At 39.4% G+C, this 18,686-nt stretch overlaps 1 protein-coding gene across 1 annotated transcript; it reads right to left on the bottom strand.

Annotated features, from left to right (window-relative positions):
• Window positions 1–314: 314 nt before the first annotated feature.
• LOC145776126 (solute carrier organic anion transporter family member 4A1-like) lies at window positions 315–17,447 on the bottom strand. The gene is made up of 6 exons (XM_082587529.1): window positions 17,183–17,447; window positions 16,413–16,602; window positions 6,645–6,807; window positions 2,955–3,133; window positions 1,851–2,059; window positions 315–1,267 (listed from the first exon to the last, which is right to left on the bottom strand). The coding sequence occupies exons 1-6, from the start codon at window positions 17,445–17,447 to the stop codon at window positions 1,107–1,109; spliced, it is 1,167 nt and encodes a 388-aa protein (XP_082443655.1). The 3' UTR covers window positions 315–1,106.
• Window positions 17,448–18,686: the final 1,239 nt, after the last annotated feature.

Raw genomic sequence — 18,686 nt, forward strand, 5'->3', positions numbered from 1 at the left:
GAAGTACGATAATTTTACGTCATAAGAATTTATTGTTCTGGTCAAGTTTTACTACTCGTAATCATCTTTGTGACGTCACAACAACCTACTACCAGACAAAATGTGGAGAACATTCCAGTCTTACACGTATACAGAATCTTCTAGAAATACGTCACATAATAAAGATTTCGCAATCAGATGTCACTATAGGACAGTAATAACATTTCGTAAGAATTATACAATTAAAACAGTACGCTTGGTCAAGACACATAATGTAGCCTGTCGTGAGGTTTCGCGTATTGATTCTGACAAGGAGAAAAATTTTCTATTTGCAATAATAGCAATAATAGTAGGCTAGAGAGTCGGGACTACCAGGTGAAAAAGTTAAGTAGTCTATCTAGACAAAAATCATAAAGTTCAGTTCATTGCTTTTATTTCTGACCATCAAAACAAAAAGCAATATAGGCTATGCCAAACATATAGCAGAGGGCTAAAAAAGGTAAAAGCGAAAAAACTCGTACGTTGTAACGTGCTTGATACCAAAACAGAACAATCAGTTTATAATATAGCACGGCAATACATTATTACTTGTTCCACTATAGCTTAGGAAAAGTTATTGCTTAGTTGATATTTCTCAGTTATAAACAGCAACCTCTCCACCTAAATAGTTTTTTAGTTATTGAGCACAAAAATGCAAAGGTAGCAAAATAGACCAACTGTTCTATCAGTGGGTAAAACTCTTTAGTAACCTGACAACTCTGTAGAAACGAGAGAATGTGTCTTGCAACAAATCAGCCAATTTTTATTTTTTTCAAACCCTTTCAATTTTGAGTTGCCTTCGCTTGTCGTCAAACTGCGCGAAGAGCCAAGAGTGAGAGGTCTCTACATTACTATGAGTCTTTAATAAAAATAAATGGTCAAAAGAAGGAAAATTATGGCAAGCGAACATCCGATCATAGCTGAAATTATGTTTATTTTAGAAATGATCAGAATTTAATGTGAACTTCAACACTGATGCTTTCATGCAAATATACAGTAACTAAATAGCCTATTAAAGGTGATGTGAGGATTTGTAAAGTCATTAAGATTTTCATTGATGAGAAACAGCAATATCCCATGTAGTTATCCTATAACTTTGTCGTCGTCGATGAACCGAAGTTTTTATCACTTTTATCTGTATTTTCATCATCGTGTAGAATCATGTTCTTGCTTTTTCTTGATAGAATTGGTTGATAAAAATAAATTGCCAAAAGAAGGAAAATTATGGCAAGCGAACATCCGACCACAGCTGAAATTATGTTTATTTTAGAAATGAGTAGAATCTAATTTAGCCTAAACAAACATGTTCTTTTTAAAACCAATGCACTCTTCAACAGTGAATGCTTTATGCAAATGTACAGTAACTAAATAGGCTACTGCTGATGTGAGAATTTGTAAAGTCATTAAGACCCCGATCGAACGAAAATGAAAGACTCCAGTTTCACCTTTGTTTGAGATCAACGGATCCATTCAAGTCTGAGAAGTCCACAAATTCCCATCAAGTTGGAAGTTCGATTCCCGCTCAAGACAGCACTAGTGATGATCCCAAACAAGGGCAAAACTAGGGCATGGCGTCTTTCATTTTCGTTCGATAGGGGCTTAATAAATAAATATTAAAAATTTGCAGAATAAATTTTTTACTGTTTATGTCTAAGGGTTGGTGGTTTAAGTAGCCTACTCTCAGCGATATAACGATTGCGCACCATAAGACGCTGATATAACGATTTGTCATCCACGAACATATGTAAAAAAACTTTACATTATCTTTTCAGTTTAAACAAGTTTCGGTGTTCAAAAGCTAGGGGGTTTAAAAATGCTTAAAGGACACATACTTGTGATTATGTATGTGAGCGCCAATGAGTAGTGGTCGTACACTAAGCAGCTTCCGGTATTTGTACCATCGCACTGATCATACTGCCAAGCAAGGCAAGCAGGTTTTAAGAGTTCCCACATATAAAAGGTTCCTGGAACTATAGCTAAAGCGTGATACAGAGAGCTTTGCAGCCCAATGCAAGATGATGTCAATGGGAGAGGAACAACTCTGAAATGTAATTTGATTTAAACGATTTGTAACAATCTGCTGGATACATTTCAAGTATATGGGATGAAACTGAAGTGCACTATTTCGATTAGTCTATTATTTCACTTTTTAGACCAGAATTAATTATAAAAGTTATATGAAGCTTTCGATGCTAACGAATCACAAATCTCTAGTTCAGCAGTAATTTATGTTAAAGGCCCACAAGTAGGCTAACTGTATACTGTGGGCTGTGGCTATAGGCCTCGATTAAAACGAATCAAATTAAAGAAAAGCTGTGCCAAGAAAACGAAAGAACGAAATGTTTTTTGTTTTTTTTTTTGCACAAAAAGGAGTAGGCTAGGTACTTTAAAGGGAATCCAGTTCAGTTGTTTTTATTTCTGATCATCAAAGCGAAAACAATACACGTCTAAGCCTACATAGCAAAGGTCGAGAAAAAGGTAGAAGCGACAAAACTCGAACGTTAAAACGTGCTTGTGACCGAAGTAAGTTATTAAGTTGAAAAAAAAATCCGGCACGGTCGCAACACCTTCAGAAAAATTTAGGGTAGAAAGGAAATTAAAAAACAAAATGATACAAAAAAAAAAAGAAAAAAAAAATCCAAAACTTCATCCTGGATACGCTCTTCCTTTCTAGTCTAGATGCAATCGTTTCTGCTGTAGCCTATTGTGTGCTTTGCAGTTACATTTTTCAAAGACAGTGCATAGCCTATCTAACGATTTGCAAATTAAATCTACAATAATCAAACTCTTGTTAATCATTATTGAAATTTTATTTTCGCTTGTATGGTCAGAAATGAAAAACCAAATTGAAACTGAACTAAATAACCAGCATCCGTGTTAAGCTGTATCATGCTGCTTAATATATGCCTTTTAAGATGTATAGTAATTGTACTCACCTCAAAGTTGTTGAAAGCATCGGGGTATACGCAGAATACAGGAAAAAGAGCAAAAAAAAGAATAACACTGTGAAAGGGGCTAAGTTTGTGCAACCATCTTTCCTGCAAGGGCCGACTACTGCTCTGGCTTCACTACCAATAGGAAGGTTGTCTTTGATGCAAGAACAAAACCCATAGGTCTAAAAAGAATTATTCAAAAGGCTGTTATTTTTTTATATAAACAAAACCACGATAAATGTGATAACAAATCTGTAGCATACTTACAGTATATTAATAACTCAAACCAGCTGAGAAACGAAACTTTTCTACAAAGAGCCTCCACGCAGGACGACACAGCTGTGTACTGACTGCGGTTTCGCATTCATGCACTTTTATGTCGTGTTCTTCAATGCAGTCCAGTAGCCTACCCTCACGTAGGCTGTATATTTTTTACCTCCAAGTTTTAGTTTATCTACTTTACGACTTTAGCATCACTGGCCATATCTTAACAAATCTTACTCATAGCCATTCCGACGTCACCATCGCTTGAACTAATATAACTTGATTTGCGTACCGTACCCTAAATCTTTTTTTTTCGATCAGTTGTACTTCTGAGAGCAGGCTGTGTCAACTCTCGCTTTGCCAGTTTCAACTCTTGGCGACAATACAAATGGACCTTCTGACTTCAACTACAGTTTAAGTTTAGCTTAACTAGAATGCCACATTTCAACCTGAACCGTTACAATGGTGCCCCAACATCCTTCGAACTCAATACTTTGGACCAAGACCTCATTCCATTTTAACTAAACAATCCACTTCCGCTAGAATGATGGCATAATCACAGCAACGCTCCCACTTGTACATAATATCCATCATGACTTTCTAGCTATCTTCCTATCTGCACCAATGGCGCCTCAAGCTGAGTGAAGCGAAGACCGTGACTTCTGTCTTCCACCTATGTAATAGAGAGTCAAACAGGAAAATTAACATCAAAAATAACGGCCGAACACTTCCTTTCGAAGCCACACCAACATACCTTGGAGTTCGACTTGATCGGTCCCTGACATACCGCAAACACCTAGAACACTTACGCGGAAAAGTGACAGCTCGCACTGCTCTCATGAAACGTCTTGCTGGTACAAGGTGGGGTGCTAGCCCCTCAGTGCTGAGAACAAATGGTTTAGCCTTAGTCTACGCCCCTGCTGAATACTGTGCTGCTACTTGGTGCAGAAGTGCCCATACTGACCTTGTCGATGTACCAATCAACAACTGCCTGCGAACTGTCACAGGTTGCCTCCGCCCAACTCCAACTGACTGTTTGCCTGTCCTTGCAAGCATTGAGCCAGCTGCACTACGGCGCCAACGTGCTGTTCTTTCCCTGAGCCGTAAAGCCCTAAACCCTGGCCATCCGCTACACACAACCACGCTGAGATATCCACCAAAGCAGCGGCTAAAATCAAGAAAGCCATTTGTACGCGCTGCACAAGACCTTCTGGCAGCCTCTGGTGGAAGCCCTAGCAAACAGTGGTGCCACGCGGCGTGGTGTGAACAATGGTCAAGCAGCACGTCCCCACTTCGCCAAGTATTCAGATCCCCGTCCGAAAACCAGCTGGGACATGGCCTCTCTAGACTTGCCTCATCAAGGCGTAACCGTTTGCTCACTGGTGTTGGACGCTATGGTGCAGACATGTTGCGCTGGGGCTTGGCAGAGAGTGCTGCTTGTGAGTGTGGCGAAATGCAGACGGCAGCCCACATTATCAAGGATTGCCGGCTATACAGACCACCCCATGGTATGGAAGGCCTAATTTCCATCGATGACGACACCAGGCAGTGGCTAACCAACGGATGCCCTGACATATAGCGACAACACGAGAGAAGAAGACTTTCTAGCGTCACTCCACAAACTTTTTCATCAAGCATATTGTGCCACCCTACAATAGGTTAGAATTGCTTTCATGACGTAACAACGGCAATGTTTACATCCATATGATGTCTCATTGTACTCACGTCATGTCTCATTGTTGCAGATGTTTTACCTAAGCCAACTGCCACCTGAATTACTAGCTGACTGGGCCTCTACAAATGATCTTGCCCTCCTATTCAACCCAAAGAAACCAGCCAGTTTCCACTCCGATCGCTGGGGAACTGGGAGAAATCCCGACTTGTCCTTCGCCAGTGCTGACAGCTCTTTTCCAGACAGATGTGTGCTTGAGAATTTCCCACGGTCTCAACATCGGCCGTCTCTTATTATCGCTCTAAAATTCTTGGCACCTGTCCCGAGTGCACCGTTGAAGTGCAAAACTCAGCAAACTCTCCTCGCCAGTGCCCTGTTTCTGCGAATGCCATTTTTTTGCGATTCGCAAGCAGATTGAGACGCCTGAAGATTGAAGAATTGTTCAGCAGGAATCGGTCCTGGCTTCTACACCCACGACCTGCCAAACGTGGTCTCCGCAAAATACGCATATGCGGACCATCTGGCAATTTTCCACTCTACAAAGTCGTGAGAAAAACCAAAAGAAGACACTTTGAGTCAGGATATAAAAACCCTCTCAGCTTACCTCCAGTAGCCTATAGGCGACTGAAAGTCAGCGAAACCAATACTGTGGCAGCAGCTTTCCATCTATTCAACCGGAAAGATGATCGTGAGGTACATGTCCAGAACAATGGAAAATCTCTGTCCTTCTGCCCCGAAGCAAAATATATTGCGGTGACATTAAACAGATTGCTTACATACCGTCACCACTTGGTGTCACTGCACAAGAAACTGACGTCACTCGCTGCGCCACACAAGTTCCTGACAAGCTCTAGCTGGGAAGCAAAGACTGACACTTTGCGTATAGTAGCCTTATCCTTTGTTTACTGTACTTGTCAGCAGAGTAATGTGCACCAGTCTGGTGCCGCAGTGCTTACTGATACAACATGGACACTGCCATAAACAGTCCCCTGCGCACAGTGACTAGATGCCTGCGTTCCACACCATTGGACAATTCCCCTTTCTTGCTGGCATTCAAGCTGCTGAACTTTGCCGCGAAGAAGCCACTCCGTTCTCGGTCGACGGGCATTGGAGTCCAACCATCTTTTTTACTCCAAAGTCTCTGCTCTTTCAAACGAGCACTCTCATCAACTGAAATCAAAACACCTATTCGTGCCAGATGCTCAACTTCTGATCAACAGAGCTGATGGGCAAGACAGCTCTGTAGGTAATTGGGCCGACCATAACTGGGATTTTGAATGGAAGCCAAGTACCACCAGACTCCATTCGTTCATCCACGACGTCGACACACACCGCATCGGTCTGACACTACAAACACAGGCATGTGTGCGCCTCAACCGTCTCCGTACGGACTCGGACTTTTTCGCTCAACCATGCATCAATGGGAAATAATCTCTTATCCCTCCTGTGAATGTGGTGCCGAGGAACAGACCGCAGACCACATTATCAATGACAGTATCATCTTTAAGTCACCTAACGATGTGGAAGGTCTGCGAATGATTTCATGCACAACATTAAACAGTGTTTTAAGCCAAGTTTGGTCACAGAGTCAGAATCTAAATCAATATTTCAAAAACTGAAAAGTCAAAATTGGATATCATTTTTTCGACTTCACAACTCTAATCTTACAACAGACAGATATCGTGCAAATTTTTGCCATTTTTTGGCACACTGGTTGGTTAAGAGTCTTAACCATAAGTTAGACCAATTTCTCTTACATAAGGAGCCACCGGTAATGTACATCCAGCATGACATGGCGAATAATACGTCAAATTGTCGGTTCCACAAACGGCAGCAACATTTTCTCCTTTACATTCACAGTGTGCATTGCAAGAGGAAGTTACATTGTATGTGCTTTCCGCAATGTAGTTGTCCAAAGATCTGCAAAACAAGGAGATTTGTGACACCCCGCAATTGTTTGATCAATGTCACAATCACAACGATAATAATGATAAATATATGACAACAACGTTGTTTTAATGAAAGCTGATTAAAAGAAATGTCTGCAGTCAAACACCAATGTTTAGGTTGGTTTTGAGTCTTTATCCTCGGATTGACAAAACCTTGATAGGTTATTCACTTATTCTTGATAATTCCGCAAACTTGTAGATGCTTTTGACGCGGTAAGCACTTTAACATAGAGCAGTACCCTTGCGAATCAGCTGATTTCGGTCATGTGACTTAGAAAGTAATTTCTGAGCGTTCACCTTGAAAGTATTTGATTCAAGTCTTAAGCACAATTTCTAATAAAAAAAAGACTGGCAATGGAACATATCAAACATATCGGTCACGACGCGGTAATACCATCGTACAAAATTTTGACTGTTTGAACTTTGCCGCCCGGTACCGCGCAGAAAAAATCTGAGCATAAAACCAAAACTGTAGAAATTATTAATTTCCATTCAGATTTGGTAATCTGGTAACAATATTGTTTTTCACCATTTTTATGTTTTATCTGGCATCATTAGTTCATTACTTGTTCTGTCAACCAAGGTAAAAACATGGTAATTGCAATTTGTAAACAAAAGCAGTGTAAGCAGGGCCGGATTTACCAATAGGCTAGGCAGGCTGAAGCCTAAGGCCTCAACGTCCAGGGGCCTCGAAATTCGGTTTCGAAGTTTGTAATTTTTTTAAAAACTTGATAAGTTTAAACCCTACCTAAAGTATATAAATATCAAGCTTTTCAGAGTAGAAAATTCCATACACAACTGATTTCAACCACGTTGTAGCCTAAACAGTCATTATTACGTTGTTTGCATCATAATAAAAGCAATTATTACGCGCATTCGGCTGGAAGCTTCTATGTTAAAGTACAGTAGTCTTCTCTGCAAAGAATAGTATCGGTAGTTGACAATTCAGGGCTGCCACTCCTAGTGGTTTTCCACTACATCTAGTGGTTTTTGAAATAATCTAGTGGCCTAGTGGTTTTCTAGGAGAATCTAGTGTTTTTTTTTAATTTTGAGAGTGGAAGCATCAACTTTCCTTCTGTTGTTAACGAAGAAGATTTAGATGATTTGCAAGAAGAATAGGGAGCTTTGCCTCAAGCGTGCAATGCTCTCCATCATAGTGATAACCTTAGCCCACCAGAGTTTTGGCTAAAACTGAAATATTAACTACAGAGCTGTCACTAGAAGACAAAAAAATGCACCTGACGCTTTAAGAGAACTCTCTTCAAAGGAAAGGTTTAAAATAAATTCCTTTATCCCTATGCTCGACGAACTTGAAGACAATTTAAGAAGAAGAGCTAATGTAATTGCAGAAATGTTCATCTTTCTTGCTAATCTGAAAGCAACTATGGTAGAAATTGTACGCGGCGTAGAACTTTTAAAGGAAGCATATTCGGAAGATGTTGATCCGAAACTTACTGATGAACTTCTACATTTTCATTTGTACGTGAGACAAACACAAAACCAAGGGCTTACCGGTACAGAAGAGCAATCTATTTTCTTGTCTCATGGAGATTGGAGACCTTTACGAAATTATGTGCAAGAAAAAAATTAACACTGCCTTTCCTAATGTGGAAGCAATATTAAGACTGTTTTTAAGCTTAATGGTCACTAACTGCTCAGGAGAGAGATCTTTCTCAAAGCTCAAAAGCATCAAAAATAAACTGAGATCGACAATGTCTCAAGAAAGGTTGTCCGAATGTCCGTAATGAGCATTCTGTGCATTGAGAGTGACAAATTTAAACAGATAAATTTTGATGAACTTTTGCATGATTGTGCTTAGACGAAAGCTAGAATAAAAAAATTGGTAGCCTACTCTTACTCTATTTGATGGCTATAACTATTTCTCATGTCCCCGTAAATAAACTTCACAATTATTGTAACGGTTGTTTGATCAAAGCAATTAAAATTAAAAGCAAAACTGCCTTAACTAAATTTTTATTCTTTTAATTAAAAATTTGCACCCATAAATGTGGAAAATGAAAAGAATGAAGAGTTTAATGCACTCATATTTTTAACATTAAGCAATGACATGTGATGTTGTTTAAAGAGAAATTCTAAGCTCAAAAATAGGGAGTGGCCTCACAAATAGAATAGCCTAGGCAGGGGCGCCGGAAGCGGGGGGGCAGGGGGGGCAAATGCCCCCCTGCCCTCAATTTTTCTGCTGATGGGGGGGCAGGGGGGGCAATGGTGCCCTTTTAAAGTCATGTAAGCTACTGCACATTCTACAATATAACAATTTCTGCTTTTCGCCTTAAAACTCGTTGTTTTTTCGGCAGCCGTCGTGGCCTACCGGGAGCTCCTTCTCGGCGGCCAAATCTGCGTGCTTGGAGGCCAAAATACAAAATAACGATAGCACAAGTAAATAGACTTAAACTTGCAACAATGCTAAAATCATCACTTAGCGTTGTTGAAGTCTGGGTCTGGGCGACGTCCTACAATAGAATCGTTGCACCACGCAATAACTGCTTCATCGGGATTGTAATCCAGTACTGCGAGACCATCTAACGACACTCGCACGAGTGTCTCCAATGTGGCTGATTTTAAAGAAGTTCGCCACTCATCTAGAATTATTTTTAGCAACGAAAAGCAACGTTCGACATGTGTTGACAATGACGGCAAGGTAATAAAATAAGTATTTCAATGATGTGAAGGACATTACTAAAAGAAGCATAATTTTTGCAAAATAGGATGATAAAATGTTTTCCCCTCGGATGTCAACTAACCTAGTTCTCCTTTTTAACAACGATTCAATGTCCGACAACATCGATTCGACATAAAAATGACAATATTGCCAGCCGATGTAAATTAGCACTTTCGAATAAGACTTTATTCAAATATACATCGGGAATTACAAACAAGACTTACAGCGCTGTTGATCGGCTGATCGCAGATGGATATATTCCAGCAATAACAAATATTTCCGCACAATGCAACAGTGGCGATTATGACGCGCTGATCTAATTTTGCGTCACTCTTTGACACTACATATTTTCGACAGTTAATCCACGATCATTCTATTGCGAAATTAAATAATTGGCTAGAAGAGACTGGCGGCCAAACTTGGCCGATTGAGGAGGTAGCACCGGCGGTCATTCAAGCACTACTTAGCGGCCATGGCCGCAGGCTGCTTTAAGGCTTGACAGTAGGTTACATCATTATAACATAGGCTTGCCATTTTTTAGAAATGCAAATCCGGGACGCATATAAAACTGCAAATAATCTTAATGTAGGCCTAATACAAAATAATTTAATGCAACTATAATTATTTAATATGGAAAATTACCAATATATTTAAGCCTATTTCTCCAACGAAAGCAAGGAAACTTAACAATATTTATGAGCACATGAATCAGGCCTAATAATATTTTTCTGTGCTAAGTACCTTTTTCGAAAGTAGGCTACAGTGTTAGATTTTATCTTTTCATAAAATTCACTACATGTCAAATCAACATTAATTTTGCAAGTGAGGAGAGCTTTGACATTCTGTTCTAGCATTTGGCCTCTGTCATCAGACCACATATTGTTCATAATTGAAAAAATTTGTTCAACTGGTGCTGATGTCCCAGGCAAACAAAACACAAACTCGACAAGGTTTTGAAAGTTTGGAATGGTTATGTTTTTGTTAAAAGTTTACTTTTGTTCAAGAGATGTCGTTGCATTTTGCCATGATTCTTTCCTCTCACTCTTAGACATCTATTTCTTTACCAAAACGTGCTCATCGAAAAAGAAGTCGATGTTGATCATTTGCTTCTGAAACATTTTGTTGATATTTTCCGCAGACCCACTTGAGAAAGAATTGTTTAAGATGACTAGCTCAAGAATTTTTTTTTGCAAATCTCAAATTGAAAACTCCGGGACAAATTGGTTAACCGGGCGAGACAACTGGACAAGGCCTTAAAATCGGGACTGTCCCGGCTAAACCGGGACGTATGGCAAGCCTATAATAACATAGCATGATGCCCTTCTTTGCATACCGGACACTTGTATGCTATCATTACTCAACACATAGTGAGCTGATAGATTAGCATTATCGCTATATCTTACCTTAAAACTTGAAAAAAAATTGGCCTTTTAGTAAACAAAAGTGCCCTTTTTTCGTAATCTTGCCCCCCCAGTCAAAAATCGTTCCGGCGCCCCTGAGCCTAGGGCCTTTCATGGTCTAAATCCGGCCCTGAGTGTAAGGCATTTTGAGGATCAGGTGTTCAATTATTTTTATTCAACGTTATTTCATTCCAAGGCAAAGCTTTCATAAGTTTATGTAGGCATTCAAGTTAATTAAAGTTTTTATGGTATGGTAGCCTAGGTTAGTGGCAAAGATAAACAGGTCCCTTGTGTTAAGAATGATTTTTGTTTTGTAACGCGTACAACATGTGATATGCCAGGCTTATAAGATATTTGAAGATAGGAGCAATTTCATGTGCATATATTCAGAAAAAGTAAATACAGAGAAGAACGTTTCTGCTAAAAGTACAGGACAGGTTTTTCCTGCTCGCAACATCACCTGGCCTAGTCAAGGATATTTATAATTACGGTATTGTAAATGTTAAAAATGAAATGATAATTAAACTATCTGAAATGCTATTTTGCTTACAGCTAACAATTTTTTAAAACAAAGCACTTTTATTGATGAAAATAAATTGCATATGTGAATTCACAAAGAGCCCAATCCCATTTTTTTATTTTACTTTTTGTGCTTTCCGATTTCTTTCAATGAAAAGAAATTGAATACAGTATGTGAATTCAAAAAGGGCCCTCCAGTTTTGTTGTTTTTCATTCACTATTTGTGCTTTCCGATTTATTTCAATGTCTTCTAAATGATACTTTAAAAAAACAGCCAAATTTTTCAAAGATATCGGTAAACACATAAAAAATACCCTATCAATTTTTCCATTGATTTTGAAATGGGCCCAACTAGAGCAGTTGCACTTTAATTTCTCTATAGTTTCTCCACAGAATCCTCACTGAGTGAACTTTTTAGGTAGGATACTTCTTACCAGTATGTTTAAGCATATAATCATTATCGAAGTTTCACCACAAAAGTAAATGACCAAAATAATTAAAACAGTTGTGCCAAAAACACTCTGTGGCAATTGGGTCCTTTTTGAATTCATATATTCAATTGCATCCAACCTGTTATATGTTAAACACATTTTTGCAGATCATGTTACTAACGTTATCGCATTTTAACTGTTTTTAAATAGTAATGGTGTTTTTAGAGATGTTTCAGTGTAGTTAGGGCCCAAATTTGTATATGAGGGCCCAAATTTGAGATGTTTTAATATAATAAGGGCCTAAATCATCTTCTTAATGGACAAGTACATGTGTGAACTTTAGCAACTCAAAAAACACTTTATACAGAAAAAAAATCAAAAATCATATTATTTGTGGGCCCCCTGAGATGGTGGGGTCCGGGCCCCCTTGACACGGCACTGCTTGAAACCTATAAAAGTATTGACGCCTACGGTACTAATGTAAAAAAATTGGGGGCCCCAAAACCAGGGGGCCTGAGGCCTGTGCCTCGTTTGCCTCATGGTTAATCGGGCCCTGGTAATGCAAATTTTCCTGAATAACCAAGTTACGACGACACAAAGAAATAAGCACGATGAAAAAGCGCATTTTTTGTTATTTATTGGAATACAACAAATGTCTGTGTTTAGCAATTCTTTGCTTACACTACCAATACTACTTCGAGTAACTTCGTACAAACTGTCCACGAGCCAAGTTTAGTATGAAGTATTGTGTGCAATTTCACGCAAGTAATCACAAATTTCATCATCTTGAAAGTCTTGACGCCAAGTTCGGACGACTCTAGTTAGTCTTTCTGCACTGTCCTTGTACTTCTTCTTTGGAGGGGGTCCTGCCTGGCCACTGACATACTGTTCAATGCGAACCTGATTTAGGTTTTGCTCTCGCTTGATTGCAGATATGAACGTCCAAATATCTGGATGATTTGCAGATACCTGGAACATGAACCCTATGTGCCATCCTTCAATGCTATTATTAGTTTTGGGAAGGCCACTGAGGACGACATCATAGCAGTTCCACATTTGAATTGCAAACATTGGAGGACGGCGCCCTTGACGACGATCTGGGCGCCCAACCCAAGTGTCTTCAAAGTAGTCAATTACTGGCTGAGTAACATCTGGTAATACATTCCCATCAATGAGAATGTCAAAGGCCCGGCTGACTTCACCAATAGGCACAAAGGCCAGAGACGACAACATGCGCAGCCTCAGAGCAAACTCTGCACTTGTCTCGTACTGCTCCTTCAGGCCACTTGATTGCGTCTTTCTCCAAATGCACTGGCACAAATGGAAGAAACAGCCACGGTGAGTTGAAAGTGGGTACTCTCTGCTTACTGCATTAACCATGGCCATCTCAAAGTAAGTCATGATTGTCTCTGGAACAGCAACAGCAGGTAACAACTCCTTGATCTTTTGGAGCAGATGAATGTATGTCCCTCTCCTTTTGTCCCCCAGCAAGGCATACACCAGAGGCACTGAAGTGTTTTCCTTCAGTCCGTGTATTGTGTAAAGCTGTTCAAACAGTGAAGGCACTGTCTTGAAGGTGCCGTCAGCATACCAGTGCTTTGAACGGGCAAGGAGTTGCAGATTTCTTTCAGTGGCAAAGAGGACCATACGGTTATCTCCAGGCCCAGAATCATAGGCCAAGAATGTTACACCAGCAAACGTTTGCTTGTACTCTACTGGAAGCACAATGTCACGGAGAGAATGTGGGATTGCCGGGCCTGCATTTTCCTTCAATCGCACTTGGGTGACTGCCCTTTTCATGCTCTGCACACTTGGCAGTTTTGCTGCCGTGGCTTGACTCGGAGTCTAATAGTTTTTGCTGAGACGAGGTAACTTGGAGCATCACGACTGTTTTTTACTGCACAACGAATATTTTCCATAACCTTTGCTGCTTCAACATGACCAGCATGATTGTGCTCACCTCTGGATTGTACAATGGCTGCCATAGCAGTTGTTACTCGTGCAGGACATTTCTTATTAAAATGCTCACATTTCCAATAAGTAGTTTTTTGCCCTTGTGCGTTAAGTGCACTATAATCTTTGTAATAAAGCTGGCCACTATACAAAAGTTTGGCTTTCCTTTTTCGCTGCTCACAAACTGTAATGCCATTCTAAATCAGGGACTCTACACTCTGTCTGCTGGTCTACACTCTACAGGTACAGCACGTCTTAAGCACAATTAGCACATCTCTAGCATATAGGCTACCTAAATTGATTGTTCGTAAACAATTGTAACTGTTTTTTTTCTTTTAAGCTGTAGCCTAACTTTTATGAACATTTGTTTACGAACAATTAGTATTACGGTCAATTGCATGCCCGAAGAATTGCTTTACGAAGAATTGCTTTACGAAGAAATGATTTTACGAACAATTGCTTACGAACAATTGTTTTACGAAAAACTGTTTACGAAAAAAACGTCGGACACCGTTAACCATTGAGCTAACGGGGCGGATTTTGTGTAATGTATTGCATACTATTCGAATGTTACCTAGTAATCAAGTGGGTATATCACATACTAACGGCAAAAATTCTCCATATCAACTTTAAAACTCAGAAGTATAGTCTATAGCAGTGTTTCTCAAACTTTTTTAGTCCATCGCCACCTTTTCGTTATAAAAATAAAATTTCGCCCCCCTAATTCTGTAAAGTAAAATAAACATTGATAATACAGTGATAGACAAATTTAGTTTTAGGAATTTAATCAACGAAATTGACAGTAACATGATTAGGCCACATGATAATGTTCAATGGGATGGATGAGCTTGGCGACTTTTACAAAGTTTTGAAATGTTTGGCGACATCTTCGTAAGATAGAGTCGAAGATCATCCCGTTTATGAACTAGCAAGCATGTCTTTGCTTTGAAAGCATCGATGCCACAGCCGAAAACTCCTTTTCAACCATATATGAAGTAGGAAACGACAAAATCCAAATTCTTCTAGCTTCTTTCCAGAGAAGCTCATATTTGCCAGCAACCTGGCACAAAACAAATCGTAGCCTACCTATCGATCACTTCTGAATTTCACTCTTGACTCATCATCTGTTTGCATATCAATGAACTGCTCTTGAAGTTCCACTTCTACAGTATGTCTGTAGGTTCAGTAGAAAATAGTTGTACCACTCAGTTTGGAACATGGAGGTCCACGACATCTGGAAAGCGAAGTTTCATGTCTTTATGAAGCATGTCTAAATGTGAGCAGTATTTTGCCGTTGTTCTTCTGTAATAACATTCTCGCTCAAATTGGGAAACTGAGTAACATTCTCCCTCAAATTGGGAAATTGAGACATTTTGACCTGCGCTTTTATCTTGTTGACGCGTTTTATCCCAATATTCAGTGATTCATGCAGTTCAGGACTGAGATTACGGGCAACCAAATGCTCACGGTGAATTACACTATGAATTACAATAAGTCCAGGAATTGCTCTTTTCATCAGTGCAATGAACCCTAGATGTTTTCCAACCATTGCCAGAGCACCATCAGTTGCGCATTGTAGAATATTCTTCAGTGAAATCTCCTCCTCTTCGTAAAAGTTTTTCACTGCATTAAAGATGCTTGAAGCCCGAATATCTGTAAGAAGACTGAGCGCAAAAATCATTTTTTCTTGTTCTCATATTATGAACAAAACACACATATCCAAGCAGCAGCGATACATTGTCGGTCAAGGTGGAATCATTTATTTGCAGTAGCCTAAATGGTTTGCGCGTTGGACATTTGTTAGCGCGTTGGACTGTTATTGGTGGTTTGATAAATTCGCCCCCTTCGAGTGTTTTCGCCCCCCGATCGCCCCCTTTGATTTTTTCGCCCCCCTGGCGCTCAAAATCGCCCCCAGGGGGGCGATTTCGCCCACTTTGAGAAACGCTGGTCTATAGTGAAATAATATTCGACCTACAGGACAGGTGGAGCTCATAGCTCCTAACAGTGAAACAGTGCACTGGTTGCAGCAGTTGAGGGATGTTGCTTGAATTGCTGCCTCATAAGCAAGAAGAATTCACACCCAAAGCGCTGTACCGCTATCCAGCGCTGGATTTGCGCAAAAGGTAAACAAGCTACGAATGAGAATAAAATGTGATTAAAATCCCCAAACAGATATTTAAAGAAGATTGGCCTAAATGTCGAATACATTTCCCATTCAAAATTCAAAACATGGATAAATGCCACACTCAGCAACGATGCTTTGTATGACATAGAGTCATAGACAGTTGTGAGGTAGGTTTACGTGGCCGGCCTGTGAGCCCGCATTTTGATATACTACTGATTTACTATTAAAGTTTTATAAATTGTCGCATTTTTGAAGAGACTGATAGTGAAGGCTTCGTTTACCAACTACGACTTGAGCGTGTTCAATTCATATGCTAAGCTTCAGCGACATGTGGAATTTAACTACAGTGGATATGTCACTTACAAAAAGTGTTTATAAAACTGTTCAAATAGGTTACTAGCAGTCCTGGCATTAAATGACCTTTGTCTTGCAAAACTTGGAAAGCTATCAGTATATCAGTATGCATACCCGTATGGGATGGTGACTCCAGGCATTTTAGGATTAGGACAATGAAGTAGATAACTGGGAGACAAAGCAATAACAAAAAGCAATATGATGACACAAAGTTTCATGATTCCTTGAGTTGTCATTTTCATTTTCCATACCACTGTACCACCTGCCTGATTGCCAAGAGCTCCTGCCAAGACTATAACGAAGCCTGCATATCAAGATCAATATCAGCGTTGCAAATTTTCATTTTTTACACTTAAAATAGTAAGAGCAACTTCTCAAGCACATACAGTTTCCACACACAATGAAAATTACATGACTTGCAACTATTTTTATATTTTGAAAGAAACCTCCCTTATTACTTAGGCATGCTTAAACTGCAGACAGAGGCAAACGTTTTCGAACTGAAGACTCTCCTCAGTGCAGCGAAAGAAAATTGATTTGGATTGCTTTAATTTTTCAATCTTCGGATTGGATAGCTGTTTTCGTGACGTAAGTGATTACAAAATAAAACAAAAAGACTACTAACTTTGACATTCAAACGCTTACGAAACGTAATTTTTTCCACCAATAGCAAGGATTGATTTGAATTTTTAACATATGCCAACCATTTCTTAGCATAACTTTTCTAAAAAAAATTCTAACTTTCTTATTATCAACAATATTGATTGAGAGCCTACATCGTTTAAAAATATTTGAGCTGCCATATTCTGCATAACCTGCACAACTATGCTCAGTTTCATAATAATTTAATGTGGCTATTCCTACTTCAAAATCTTTGTTCTTACCTGAAAGAATTGATCCATCACTGCTTTCCAAGTTGAAAAAATTAATATATAAAACAGCGATGACCGTGACGCTTCCGTATAGAACCAGGCCTTGTAAACACTGAGAAATTATTAGGCAAATCAGACATTTATCTCGAAGTAGTGAAATATATCCACTCAAAAATTCTTTGATTCTTCTTTTAAAATTGTGTGACAAGATTTCGTTGTGATTTTCATAATGTTCCGCGATGCACGCGTTGATCCTTTTCTTCTTACGAAATTCCATTGTACCTGCAATTTTATGTAAGCTAGTGAAATAGCTTACCAAAGTGACTCAAAACCAGCTATGGTATGTCAGGCTGTACACAAAAAGACGTTTTCTTCATGTTTTGACACGCTTCAAGCCTTCTTGTTTTTATGCTTTTTACCTATCAGGTTACACCAGCAACGAAAAATGTATGCAGAGATGGAGGAACCACGTGGGCCTCGTGGGCCTGGGCCCACCTACTTTATTTTCTGGGTGGGCTTGGCCCACCCACTTTTAAACGCCAAATTTCTTTGAAAAGGTAGCGAAAACGGCAAATCAGAGAGGGAGTTCCAAAAAAAGGTCTTCACTCATTGCATAAATTACCGAGGCGTGTTAGCATTAGTAGTATTCAGACGTACCATCATATTCCTACGTTTCATGCCCTATTCCGAAATCGTATATTTAATTTTGTCAACCGCTGTCAGGTCTCATCTAACAAGTGGCTAGTTGCAGTTTTTACCTCAGTGTGTTATGCTTTTTCTGACTATGCGTCTCACTATAACGTGACTATGTACGCATAGGTTTTGCTTATTATGTAACCTTGTGTGTTCTGTGACTTGTGTTGTGTTTATGAATATGGGCCTGTCTCTTTAGTGCCTGATGCAAATAAATAATGAAATGAAATGATACACAGTAGTTTGATTATTATCTTTGATAGCTCAATGATGAAATCCAATCTTTAAACTTTTATGTTGAGTCCATTATTAATGTGCAGCACGTGTGGGTGTGGTTGCGTGTGACTGGTGGTCTGGAGCAATCTACTAATCAATTTAATTATTTTCTATGCTCTCTATGGTTAGAACAGCGATATCTTTACATATGCACTTAGCCTACTGTATAATGCTGCATATTTTTACTCCCAGGTGGCATTATAACTGTGTGTGTATTGTTGCCTTTTTATTTGTATGTACATCGCCATATTTTGTAAAGCGCTATAGAACAATTTAACACTTTTGTAATTTTTTTGACCAAATCTGGCCCAAAAATAGAAAGTTTTGCCTGTTGGCACAAAAAGCAATTCTGAAAACGCAATGTGTAAACCAGGGGTCGGTAACATTTTTCTAACAGCGAGCCAAAGCTTAGGCCAATTGTTCAAATTTTAGGGCAGCTGAAGGAAAACCAGGCGAGTGTGGCTCCATCCAGTTTAGCTATGCCATGCATGCCATTTGGCGCCTAGTAAATGGTGCATTCAAGAGCGATATGCTCCACAGTTTGTTT

This window comes from Aplidium turbinatum, chromosome 8, assembly GCF_918807975.1.
Source record: "Aplidium turbinatum chromosome 8, kaAplTurb1.1, whole genome shotgun sequence".
Taxonomy (NCBI): domain Eukaryota; kingdom Metazoa; phylum Chordata; class Ascidiacea; order Aplousobranchia; family Polyclinidae; genus Aplidium; species Aplidium turbinatum.

Bases quoted from the DNA above. Each gene is read 5' to 3' on its own strand.
- LOC145776126 (XM_082587529.1), bottom strand. From the start codon at position 17,447: ATGGAATTTCGTAAGAAGAAAAGGATCAACGCGTGCATCGCGGAACAT. The intron at 6,808-16,412 runs GTATGCATACTG...CTTGTTTTGCAG, and splicing joins GGAGTCACCATCCCATACGG to ATCTTTGGACAACTACATTG. The intron at 3,134-6,644 runs GTAAGAGAAATT...AATTCTTTTTAG, and splicing joins CATTACCGGTGGCTCCTTAT to ACCTATGGGTTTTGTTCTTG.